The 13,296-nt window shown below is 34.1% G+C and overlaps 3 protein-coding genes across 4 annotated transcripts; 2 read left to right on the forward strand and 1 right to left on the reverse strand.

Moving 5' to 3' along the window:
- Positions 1 to 883: 883 nt before the first annotated feature.
- Positions 884 to 1,384, reverse strand: LOC145002432 (uncharacterized). Its single transcript, XM_078961710.1, has one exon. It carries the CDS (start codon positions 1,382 to 1,384, stop codon positions 884 to 886), a length of 501 nt encoding a protein of 166 aa, XP_078817836.1.
- A 5,963-nt stretch (positions 1,385 to 7,347) lies between these two features.
- Positions 7,348 to 9,698, forward strand: LOC144999755 (soluble inorganic pyrophosphatase 4-like). 2 transcript variants are annotated; one of them, XM_078958920.1, is made up of 9 exons: positions 7,375 to 7,481; positions 7,605 to 7,656; positions 8,289 to 8,433; positions 8,525 to 8,553; positions 8,645 to 8,710; positions 8,785 to 8,892; positions 8,994 to 9,180; positions 9,272 to 9,353; positions 9,456 to 9,698. In XM_078958920.1, the coding sequence occupies exons 3-9, from the start codon at positions 8,298 to 8,300 to the stop codon at positions 9,496 to 9,498; spliced, it is 651 nt and encodes a 216-aa protein (XP_078815046.1). In that variant the 5' UTR covers positions 7,375 to 7,481; positions 7,605 to 7,656; positions 8,289 to 8,297; the 3' UTR covers positions 9,499 to 9,698. The 2 variants fall into 2 exon arrangements, with proteins under 2 accessions (XP_078815048.1, XP_078815046.1); XM_078958922.1 differs by lacking the exon at positions 7,605 to 7,656 and having other exon boundaries at positions 7,348 to 7,481.
- Positions 9,699 to 11,264: 1,566 nt separating this feature from the next.
- Positions 11,265 to 12,713, forward strand: LOC144999754 (uncharacterized). Its single transcript, XM_078958919.1, has 2 exons — positions 11,265 to 12,010; positions 12,471 to 12,713. The coding sequence occupies exons 1-2, from the start codon at positions 11,370 to 11,372 to the stop codon at positions 12,490 to 12,492; spliced, it is 663 nt and encodes a 220-aa protein (XP_078815045.1). The 5' UTR covers positions 11,265 to 11,369; the 3' UTR covers positions 12,493 to 12,713.
- Positions 12,714 to 13,296: the final 583 nt, after the last annotated feature.

Genomic DNA, 13,296 nt, shown 5'->3' on the forward strand with positions numbered 1-13,296 from the left:
GATTAGAATTACATCATAGACTGGAGATCGAATAATGATTTGGACTACTAGACTCCTACCCTCCCTCATAATATCACCGTTGATAATTTGGACTTCTCATTTTTCTTTGCATATTTTCCTTTTTAAGGATATCTGGATATGTCTTGTACTCTTCATTATTCTTTCATAAAATTTCAGTTGCTTCTGTGTGCCATTTCACTTTCTCATCTATTTTCCACTAAAATTTTCAAGCTATGTCAGGGCATCATAATAAGATTTTTTTCTGTAAATCTATCACCAACCAAAAAATATACTTTTTTAGAACGGTGGAGATTTTATTAAAAAACTAGCAAGAAGCTAGAAAAAGAAACATTACAACAAATTATAAGCAATAGAATGATTATGGAGCCAAGAAGATCACCATATCTTAGCTTTAGTATACCTATTAGAAATCCCAAAAAAAAAAAAAAAAAAAAAAAAAAAAAAAAAAAAAACACTTTTTAACCACATCATCAAAAATAAAAGATTTCTTAGGCATCACCGTTCCAAAAATAGAATCATTCTGAAACTTCCAAACGCACCATAACGCTGTAAATATAACCGCCTGAAAAGCCTTTATTCTACCACCTCTCAAACCAGACGACTGAGACCATATAAGAATAGAATCAATCGATAACTGAGAATGAATCTGAACATCCCACCAAATAGCCACATGTGACCAGATATCCTTCAAATGAATGCACTCAGCAAATAAGTGATCAATAGACTCAACATTCATAGAACAGATAGGGCACATAATCGAATTAAGCGTAATTCCACGAAGCGATAACCTTTCTCTAGTTGGAATACTATGCAAGTGCAACCTCCAAATGAAAATATTTACTTTGATAGGCACTCAATTATTTCATGTAATCTCACAACCACCTGTCCCCAACAAAGCACGATCAATAATAAATCTAGCCGACGAAACTGAAAATGAATCAGAAACATCAATAGACCAACCCAACCGATCAGGAAAGGAAGTGAGATGGAAATCACGCAACAACTCAGACAACTCTTCCCACTGGGTATGCTCAATACCACCCCTAGGTAATCTTCTGAGAGAATCAACACTCCAACCAACCATTACCCTATCACGAATGGAAACTCTCCGATGAATATCTAGGGCATAAATTCTAGGGAAAGACACCGCAAGAGGCTGATCACCTTTCCAAACATCATGCCAAAAAGAATTGTTACTCCCATCTCCAACTCTAATCGGAAAAAAAGACCTCAAATCCCCCCCCCCCCCCTCATCTCTAAGATGCTTTAGCATCTTAATTATCTTGCTCCAAGGACCTGTCCACCCTGTTTTCAACGACAAAGAGTAACAACCCCCATCAGTACCATGTAAGGGTTTCACCATCCTGACCCAAATCAAATATGGGTTATGGAAGAATCTCCACCACCAACGAAAAAGAAGAGCCCGATTGAAAGAAAACAAACTTCCAATTCCAAGACCTCCCTCTTTTTAATCAGCCAAAACTCTGTCCCAACGGACCCAATGCATACAAGTATCCTCTAAATCAGCACCAAAAAAATCTAGAACGAAGGCACTCCAAAGAATTAATAACACTAGACAGAACCATAAAACTGACCATCAAATAACTCCCCAAACTTCCAAGAACTGACTTAGTCAATGTAAGACGACCTCCGATAAAAAGAGTCTTTGCTTTTCACCCAGATAATCTTGAATAGTATTTATCCTGAATAGAAGACCACGCAGAAACTCTAGCCATATTTTCAGCAATCGGAACCCCTAAATGAACAAAAGGAAGTGAACCTGAAACACAACCCAAAGTAGCAGCAACAGACTCTACTTGAGCTAAAGGAACCCCTACTCCAATCAACTTGCTTTTTTGCAAGTTAATTTTTAAACCCGAAGCCACATAGAAACACCTCAACATACGTAAAATAGTTTTGGCATTATCTGGATCCCATGTAGAAAGCAAAACCACATCATCAACATAAAACAGATGTGAGATATGAATGTCACTTATGGAGATTCCGCGAAAAATATTGGCTTGCTGAGCTTTTAACAACGCAATATGAAACCCCTCCATAGCCAGAATGAAAAGAAATGGCGACAATAGATACCCTTGTCTCAAACCTCTAAAAATTTGAAACTCGTCAGTAGGAGACCGATTCACTAGGACAGAAGCTCTAGCTATGCTTAAAAGCTCCTTAATCCAACCATACCATATAGAACCGAATCCCATAATATGCATAATTTCCAAAAGATAATTCCAAGACAAAGAATCATAAGCCTTCTCAAAATCCACTTTAAAAATCATCAATGGATTTTTGAAAGCCTTACTCCAAGCTACCACCTCATTCAATTGAAAAAGACCATCCAAAATTTGTCTACCTTTGACAAAAGCAGATTGCTCCAAACTAACCACATATCCAATAACCTCTGCCAACCTATTAGCTAAAAGCTTACCAATAATTTTGTATTGGCAACCAATTAAACTAATAGGTCTAAAATCCCTAATGACCTTTAGGTCCCGGACCTTAGGGATAACTAAGAAAAAAGAAGCATTAAAACCTTTGGGAATGGAAGAATGAGAATGAAAATTTTGCACAAACGCCACCATATCCAAAGAAATAAGATCCCAATAACGCTTAATAAAACCAAAAGAAAAACCGTCCGGACCAGGAGACTTATCCAACCCACAATCCCAAACTGCCCTTTTAATCTCATCATAAGAAAAGCGGGCCTGAAGAAACTGACCCTGGACCTCCGAAAGGGTATGAAAGAGAGCCGGGTCTATGGAAGGACGAGTCCCTCTTTGCTTAGAGAAGAGCGATTTGTAAACATTATAAAACTCCTTCTTAACCCTCCTTATTTCATCAATCCAAACTCCATCAACCATAACATCATTAATTGCTAACTGGCACTTTTTCTATTTATAGAACTATGAAAAAAAAGTATTTTAATCCCCCACAATACCCCACTGAACTTTTTCCTTCTGAGCTAGGTTGACTCTGACAAGCTGATCTAAATCTATCAACTCCTTCAAAATAGAAACTCGTTGTTCACGAAGGTTAGCAATACCATCACCCGCCACAAGAATAACATCTATCGATTCGATCTTCTCTTGTAACAATTTTCTTTTACCATCCATATCAATCCGAATAGAAAAATACCAAACCCTGAAATTAGATTTAAGAACCTGAAGTTTCTTCTTAAAAATAACCCAAGGGTTAAGAGAACCATCACAATCGACAGTCGTATACCATGAATTCTGAACCACTTCATCCAAACCTTCATGTTTCAACCAAGAATGAAAGAAACGAAATGGATTAAGGCCATAATCAACAAAATGTTCCAGCAAAGTAATAGGCCAACGATCCGAGATTTTCTTCTCCAAGACCAAACCTTTGAGATGAGGAAAGTATAGAAAAAGACCCTCAGAAACCAAAAAACGATTCAACCTACTGAATTTAGAACACCACTTATTACTCCAAGTAAACCGAGCCCCCCCCCCCCCCCCCCCAAAAAAAAAAAAGAAATATCAAATAAATTTGCCTCCTCAATAAACTGATTAAAAAACCTAGCAGACGCCAGATTAAACTAAGACCCCAACCTTTCGGATTCATCACGCACTTCGTTAAAGTCACCTATAAAAACATATTCCCCAGAGCAAGAACTCATCAACCGAATAAGTTCTTCCCAAAGATGTCTTCTACGTTCAGTCCCTCGCGGAGCATAGACTGAAACAAGCACAACTTGAACTCCAGAAGAGACCTACACCCCCTCCACTGCTACAAACCAATCAGAAGAAAACACCCTTTTATTTTTAAATCGATTTTGATCCCAAATGACAAGAATGACCCCCAAAGCTCCACGAGAAGGAGAATATGCATAAGAAAAGGAACTATTACCCCAAAAAGAATGTGCCATCAAAAAATCAATAAGCTCTAACTTAGTTTCTTGTATAGCTGGGAAATTTATTTTAAATTTATGACATAACGATCTCACCCAAACCCGCTTATCTACAGACCTCGCTCCTTGAATATTTAGAGACAAACAATTCATAAAATACTATTTTTTTTTATTAATTATCCCCTCCCTTTCAACAACAGATTGAACTTGATCCAAGCAACCATCCATACTAATTCCAATTTGTTGAACTATTTCCATCGTTCTTCTTATCTCCTCTGATGTAGAATTTTCACTATTCTTTTCATTCCCTCTCAATCTATCCGAAAAACCTGGAGGATGTGACAAGGAATCCTCCGATACTTCCACCCATGACATCCGGACATACCCCCCCCCCCCCCTCCCCCCGAAAAACCAATAGAACCATTATGTAATACCTTATTCAAAGAAGAAGTTGTAGAGTGAAAAACCGGGACCTGCTCCAAATTATTATGCTCCTTTGAAATTGGCATCGACAAGTGAGGAGGAGAAGATGCTAGTGCGACATCTGATGGGAAGGAATAATGTTGGACAGCATCTTTAAGACTCCTTGTTGTCTGATTTTTGTGAATAAGCAGGTCAGCAGAGGAATAATTTGGAGAAGGGTCACGAATTTCTCCACCACCGAAGCTTCTGAAAGAGTATAAAACTTATAAAATGACATATGAAAAAAAAAATCAAAATAACCACAAAATTACATTTGACAAATTAAATAAGAGTGTGACAAAAAAAACTTTCATTTATTAAAGTAGTTGTTGCAAAAAGACCAAATCTATAGAACTTGAAACCGTATTCTTTTTTTTCTTTTTATTTATTTTTTATTTTTTTCATTTGGATCGAAAATGCAATCTAATAATACCAGCTACAAGGACCATTTCCACAATTTTACTCTATCTCTAAAGATATTTGTTTCTACAATTTACTCTATCTCTAAAGATATTTGTTTCTTAAACATATATATGTAATATGTTAGGCACTTGACGTGGTTAAAATGTCACTTGTCACCCAAGTTGGATGCTAAAGGTGTCTTTAAGGGTGACAAGTCATAGTCATACTTCTGTAATGGTACAAAGAATATTCCTCAAAATTAGGCCTCCCCATGTGGTTGACAAAATCAAATTCTTGAAGACGTGGAAGGTTCGTCGGTGATGTTATATATTAACGAGACATGGAATATGCCATCTTAACAATACTTTGAATGCATTAATATTTATTTTAAAAATACTTTAAATGAATTAACTGATGCAAGTTATGGTCGGAAAAGACTTGGTAGATAAACAAAATTAACCAATTTGGGTGGTATTTGCTTAATATTCAGGCTACGATATTCAAAAATATCATTAGTTTTTATATATTCTTAAGCATTACAATGATAACTAGAGTATAAACTTTAAAACTTATAACGTATATCTTTCATTTTTAAAAAGGATTTCAAGCAGTAGCTTGACAAAAATATCCAAAGTCGTGAATGAAACAACGATAATCAATTATGTAAACGTAACATGGGAATATACAAATTAAAGAATACTATAACTAGTGAATTATCGTATGCCTGCAATTAATCAAATATTACACACGTCCTTTAAGTTGTGAAAACTGCAACGCACGTACTTTAGGCCCCGATAATTATTAAAACATGAGTCATCAACTCAATCTATAACATTTGTATTTAGTGTACCATAATTTTTTAATTTTTTTTAAGTTAAAGAACTTTTATAAACTAAATGACGATGATATTCGACTTTTATTTCCCGGCTTGGCTCACGTTGAGGGCCAGTGTTTTACTATTGTTTATGAAATGTGATAACAAACAAACGAATGAACCATTATATATCATTATCATTATGAATTAAAAATATATATAAAGACCCTACAATTATTTAACTTTTCTGAAAAATTTTAAAATTTCATATTTGATAAACAAAATAGTAGCTTATAATTTGTTTTTGTACTTTAAAATGGAGTAAAAATTAAAATAAATAGTATTTAATTTTCAACCATATTCTATTTTTTACTCTGAAAAAATTTATTTGTAATAGTATAATATTTTCTAAACTTAAAAAGATTTTCAAAAGACTCTTCAAATTATTAGTTTGTTTACATATTTATTAAATTTTATATTAATTCAATACATAAATGTTTTGTTTTAAATTTATGATAAATTAATATCATTTAAATAGTCAATTAAAACAAAATAAAAGATGATAAACTAAAATGGAAGACGGTAAAAGTTACGAACCCTGTTTTAAAAAATTATCGTCAAAGTCTTTTAAGTAGAAGTTGTGTCAAACATTTTTTAAAATTTATTGACTTTTCAAAAGTCAATAAATTAATAAGAAAATTTTAAATGAAAATCTCAAACATTATAGTAAAGTAAAAAATAGAGTTTGAAGTAGGGTTGATGCACTAAGCTAGGTTCTTTTTAATTACTTAGATTGGTGTTTCAAAAAGCTTATTAAGTTTTTCTTAATTCTTTCAAATAAAACCTTTATTAATTATAAAAAACTTAATTTTATACATTTTTATTTCATTTTACATACGTACATAGCTAAAATACATTTTCAATTAATTTCATCAAATATCGTTTTTTATTTGATAGTCTGTCAAATAAAGCCTCAACTAAGATATTTTGAGTTTTAACTTTTAAATAAATATTAATTTAATCATATATAGTAAATGAATTTTTTTTTTGCTACATGTCAAATTTGATACCATTTATTTTATGATTTTTTTAAATAAATAATACTCATATGTCAATTTATAATTTTTTTTTTTCAAATTTTAAAATTATAAAACCACATAATCTAATACTTATATATAAAAAGAATCAAGTATAATAAATGTTATAATAAATTGCAATTAATATGTTTCTATATTTTTTATTTCAAAATTTTATTTTAAAAAATACTTATTATTTTATTTTTTTAATCAACCCATATAATACACGGGTTTTATAACCAGTTAAATAATAAAACGTTTTCATTATAATTTTTCAGAAAATTCTTTTATTTATTTATTTTAAGAAAAACACTTCTCTTCAAGAATAAGATAAATCATATTCCTTAACGAATAATTCATTATTTCTTTTTATATTCCTACGTATCAAAATAACAAGTCCCCTATTCTAGTTGGACAAGACGGTAGCGGTGGCCCACACCGCCGGCCCACCACCGAAAGCCACCGTGTCACACACACGTATCTCATTCTCATCTCTCAACAGGTATCTTTTCCCGATTCCATAATTCCAAATGGCATTTTCCCCGTTTGAACCGGTGAACCTCTTTTCCAGATCATAAACAACTAAATCCACAACCATAATCCCATAACAACTTGTACCTCCCGCATCAACACTTGGACATTAATCTGGAAAATAGACAGTTTTGTAACGGAAAAGTCCGACCTTTGAAACGCGTATCTAGAGACTTTTTTTTTTCCCTTTGCTTTAAATGGCGAAAGCTGGAGATAGCGGGAACAACAACAGCGTGTAGCTTCCGCCTTCTGCTTGCTTGCTTCCACTACTTTCTCTCTCTTTCTTTAGGTATGTTCTCTCTCTCTCTCTCTCTCTCTCTCTCTCTCTGTATCGATAGATATACAGGTATGTGTATGTATATGTTTGACTTGATTCTTACGCTGTTTGATTTTGCTGTTGTTAAATACCTAGATCTGCAGTTCATTTTCTCAGCGTCAAGTCCATAGAGCATAGAGCATCTTAGGTTTGTTTGTAACTCTTTTGCTTGCGTAATGTTTATGAAGTTCGATTTTAGGTGATTTGATGCTGTTATTTAATTTCTACACAGCCATCACTTCGCATTATAGCTTTGAATACCTTTTGTTGGGGTCCAAATCGAATTTATTCGGCTTATATTTGATGTTTTAGCGCTGTTTTTGCTGGATTTGTTCTTTTGTTTTGATTTCTCTGTGTGTGTGTGTGCGTGATTTTGCAATTTACATCACTAAAGCTCTCGATCCGGCAATGTGTTGCAGAAGACACATGCCTGCATAATGCATTAAGTGATTATGAGCTTGATCTTATTTGTTTCTTCTATCTTCTGTATGGAGATTGCAGCGTGTTCTTCTTGCTTATACAGACCTTCTTATGTGAATTTTTTTTGAAGTTTTCAGCTTTGAATTTGGCAAAAGGCAACATTAGTTTCACTTTTATAATAATACTCAGGCGTATGCTTCATCGGTTGTTTATGTTTGAAGCATTCATATTCTTATATCAGATGATTCATTTAATCACAACATTGTTTTTGGCATTCTGTTATGTTTTTTTTGTTTTCAGTTTCATGAGATCTAGTCTATTTCATAATCTGTGTATCTGTAACATGTGATACATATGCAGATCACAACAATGACTCCACCTATTGAGGCTCAAACCAAACACACCGAGTATCATCACCATTCACATGCTCCTCTGAATGAAAGAATACTCTCATCCTTAAGCAGAAGATCAGTTGCTGCACACCCTTGGCATGATCTTGAAATAGGTATCTCATTCATTCAAACCTAAATTCATATAATGTAGTGATTCATAATTTTATATTCAATTGTCTGACTTCTGTAAATTATCAAATACAGGTCCAGGAGCACCAACGATATTCAACTGTGTAAGGCTGTGGAATCATGAATCAATACAGTTCATGGTGTTTTTTTTTATAAAACAAATGATTTCTCATAAAATTTGTCACCTTTTTTCAGGTGATTGAGATTAGCAAGGGTAGCAAGGTAAAGTATGAGCTTGACAAAAAAACAGGACTTATCAAGGTAAAATTAGTGGTGTAATCCACGAGCTATATTCTTTTTCGGGTAATTTAATTTTCTAATATGTGATTTATCAGGTGGATCGTGTCCTATACTCATCAGTTGTGTACCCTCACAATTACGGTTTTGTCCCTCGTACTCTTTGTGAAGACAATGACCCTCTTGATGTCTTGGTCATCATGCAGGTATTCTACTTTACTTTCTTTCTACTACAATTTTGATTTTTGATTTTGATTTAATAAAAAGTACATTGTTATATCTTTCATTTTGTGATGTGTTGAAACAGGAACCAATTCTTCCAGGGTGTTTTCTTCGTGCAAAAGCAATTGGTGTGATGCCTATGATTGATCAGGGAGAGAAAGATGATAAGATAATTGCAGTGTGTGCTGATGATCCTGAGTACAGACATTATAATGACATTAAGGAACTCCCACCACATCGATTGGCTGAGATTCATCGCTTTTTTGAAGACTGTATCCTTTCAGAACTTAATTATGAAATTTGTATTTTATCATTCATGATGCAAAATTTTGTTTGTTGTTAATCTTAACAAGTAATAATTAGACAAGAAGAATGAGAACAAGGAGGTTGTGGTCAATGATTTCTTGCCAGCTGCTGAGGCTATTGAGGTTGTCAAACATTCCATGTAAGTTTTTCTCATTTTCTCTATTTTTTATATAAAAAAAAATTATGGTAAAAAGTTACATAAATAAAGTATCTTGGTTGTGACTGTTTTGATAATATGAAGGGATCTGTATGCGGACTATATTGTGGAAAGCTTAAGGAGATAAAGGAGAGAGGATATAATGATGATGTCATATATAAAGTCAAGTGTTACAAGTTCTATATTATATTTTTGGGCAAAAATTGCACATTTCCATGTGTGCCTATAATATGTTGTGTAATCTATATTATCCCATCGACAATGACGACTATTATGAAAAAAATACTTAAGAAAAATTACATATATATATTCTATTTTATTTTTTTATATTTTTTTCCCATTCAATGTATTGGCAATGTGTAACAGTGTAAGGGAAGGAGTTTTTGTGCACTTTGAAATTTGATATACTGTTTTTTGTTAATTTGATGGTGTATAAATTGATTTTGTTCAGTGAATACGATGATTCTTTTTAGAAATTGATCATGTAAGAACGATATATGTTGCTGAATTTCAGTGAATCATTTAGTTTTAGAGAAATATAAATACACCACTGAGTCAACGGCAAGAAAAAGGTCAAAAGAAGTCAAATACAAGTCATGGTTGTTTGCATTTACAATAAATCATCAAGTATGTTCAAAGATCTAGAAGCAATGTTGATTTAAGGACACAAACACAAACCTTAACTGAAACGTGCGAGGCCCTGAATTGAAACGTGCGAGGCCTGAATTGAATGAAAATACTTGAATTTGATAAAAGTTGGAGAATAGAGAAACTCATTGGAACCGTGAACCATTGAATAAAACCGATAAATAACATGAGTTCGTTCTAGAGTGACTGCTTTGGGGCTACACAAAACCGTTAGATAACTAAAATCATGATTGTGAATATATGGGGAATTTGTTTTTGGTGTTGTCATCGACCTGTGTGCAACCTCAGTCGGTTCCGACAGAAAGTTGTTTGCGTTAGCGGTTGAAATTAGGTTTCATCAATACTCGGCTCCCAAACCACACATTTTCGCCTTGATCTTGAACAACGAGATCTATCATGAGATCCAGAGGAAGTGTCTTGGTGTATGCATTTTGTCGATGACATTGTTTTGGTGGTTGAGTCTATGGTTGAGTTAAATGCTCAGTTGGATACATAAATGGCGACTTTAGAAGAGAAAGGGTTAAGGATCAATACCAGTAAAATAGAGTAGCTTTGGTGTAATTTTAGCAAGACGAATGCCAGAAGGAGTAGATATAAGTTTAGAGGTGCAAACTTTTAACCCAAATGAGATATTCAAATATCTAGGATCCATGATACATAAGGAAGGGGGAGACATTCACCCAATGAATAAAGACGAGTTGATTAAAGTGGAAGGCAGCTTCAGGAGTATTGTTTGACAAGAGGGTACCGTTGAAACCTAAAAGGAAATTCTATAGGGTATCGGTTAGGCGTGTTATGTTTTATGGCTGACCAAGAGTGACACAAATACCCGAAAAATGAGGGAATGACGAATGAGGTGGTATGGGCATGCCCTAATGAGGCTTCCATCAACAACGACCAACATTCAGATTCATATGTAATTTCAGATTTAAAACTATACGGATCAAAGGTCTAATTTCAAAAAATTAAAACTACAAGGATCATAAATATAATTTATGTAAGCTAAAAACGTCAAGGGCCAAAATGTAATTCTAGAAAATGTCTTAAAACTATAGAGACCAAAAATGTCTTTTGCTTATCTCCTCCTTTTCCGTACCTTTTGCATTAGAATACTTTAGTTTATGGTCAAGTGTAGAAATTAAATTCGAAAGGACTAGAAATGGAGATGAGAGAATAATCCAAGGACCATTTTTGTCATTGCACGAGTTGTTCTAAAAGATTTAGCGTCAGTTTGCATAAACCTGATAAACCCTCTCTTTGCCACATCTCCTTCTTCCTTTTCATACCTTTTCAAAAACCCTAAATTAGTGTCGCAGAAACAACGAATTGAACCCTCAAACTTCTGTTGAGATGAGTTCCTTCACGAATACATCTAATCTCGATAACCTCCTCCTTCAAACCCTAATGGGCAGGCTTCAAATTCGCCCCCCAAATCCTCTTCAACCACAGTTATCACCTCTTTTTAACCAAACCCTAGAAGACCTCCTTTTGGACTCCATGAACAACATCTCAGATACCGAAGACGATCAAGACGATGACGATGATGAAGAAAACAACAGGAGGAGCAAAACCCAGCTCGCCAAAGAAGAATCGAAGCTGGAAAAGGCGGTGATCAAAATTATTCTCAGCGGAAACGGAGATGAAACCCTAAAACCCAATTCGGGTCAGGCAGTGACGATCGGCGAACACCATATTTGTGTCGGGTATCATGTGGAAACGGGTTCGGAATATCGTGTTTGGGAATGGCATGGTCATATCATGCTGTTTGATGATGAGAATGGGTATAATCCAGAGTATATTTATGGAAATTATTTCGAGAGAATGAGAATTGTGCCCGGAAAGATGCAGGAGGAGGAGGCAGCGGTGAACGGTGGTGGTGGAGATAAGGAAGAGAAATCCATTAATCCCGGTTTGAAGGAGTTGATCGGATCAAGTGATGATGCCGGGTCGGGTCGGATACTCCATCGCAATGTGAATGTCGGATCCTCAAGGTTTTTCTAAATAACCCCAATCTCTTATTCAAGTAATCCCATTTGGATTTCTATTGCAAACAAAACATCTATGTTGCCAAAGTTGAACAAAAATGGCAAGTTTTGGCTTTTTTCATTAGTTGTTGATAATTCTGTGCCTATGAACTTGTTATAAACATATTATAATCTAAAATTAACATGATGTTGAAGATGTGATGTAGTAATGTAGTGATGTTTATAGCATATGCATGGTTTTGCTATATATGTAAGTATGATTTGCTTAAGTAGTTAGTAATCAATGAGGGCAAATTTATAAAAAGTTACGACTTAATTAAGGAAAACACTCATTTCTCAACTTTTTTTGTATTAAGTAAAAAAGGAACACTGATATATATTGAGTGGAGGGAATTCTTTTCTTGTTATGTTTTTTTACAATATTTTCTTGAAATAACTAATATTAAACATTTTGTATGATTGGCAGTCTAGAAAAACGATCGGCTTGAATCAGAAAAGTAAGGAGGACTCGTTTTACAGAGGTTCGTGGTTGGAATAACAAATCTTTGAAGTGGGGTTTTAATGTAAAGAGATGAAGATTTTGATACTTGGTGAGAAGATGAAATTGTGGTGTTATTTTTCAAACTAGTTTTGCATTACTGAAAATGATCAAAAGGATGTTGTTTTCTGCCATTGTTATGAATGGAATCTTTGTTTACTTTTTGGTTAATCGTTTGGATTTTGCTTATGAGAATCTTGTATAGCTTGCATGTATAAGATACAAGTCATTAACTCATTATATCGTTTTACTTATTTAATCCTTTTGGCCTAAATTTCTATATTCGACTGTTTGATTCCATTTTGTTTGGATATGTACTCTCGCCTCTTAACGGGTAGTCTTCATTGTTCGTTTGTTATGGACTTACGGTTGCCCAAACTCATTGTGAATTTGTAGAAGAACAATGAAACTTGGGTTGTAATTATTTCACTAGACTTTCATTACTTGTTATTTGGATAGACCCATTTAACTTGCAATTTGGTTTCATGCAACTTACGTTTACCTCAATCAACATTTCTCTTGTTTAAGTATATGTAACGATTTTTATTTAGGGTTCTTTTAAAATTGTTGGTGATTCTAGTGTTACGTGCTATTTAAGTGTAATTGGATTTATACTAGTTTCATAGGGGATCATATTTGATCTAATGCAAGTTTGTTGGTGGCTTGGTGCAGAGTGTATACTTGTGGAGGTAAGGGGGTTGCGACTGATATAGAGTGTCAAGGGGCGGTGCACACACACCCACTCAACCACACA

Source organism: Lactuca saligna, chromosome 6 (genome assembly GCF_052625555.1).
Source record: "Lactuca saligna cultivar CGN05327 chromosome 6, ASM5262555v1, whole genome shotgun sequence".
NCBI classification, from domain to species: domain Eukaryota; kingdom Viridiplantae; phylum Streptophyta; class Magnoliopsida; order Asterales; family Asteraceae; genus Lactuca; species Lactuca saligna.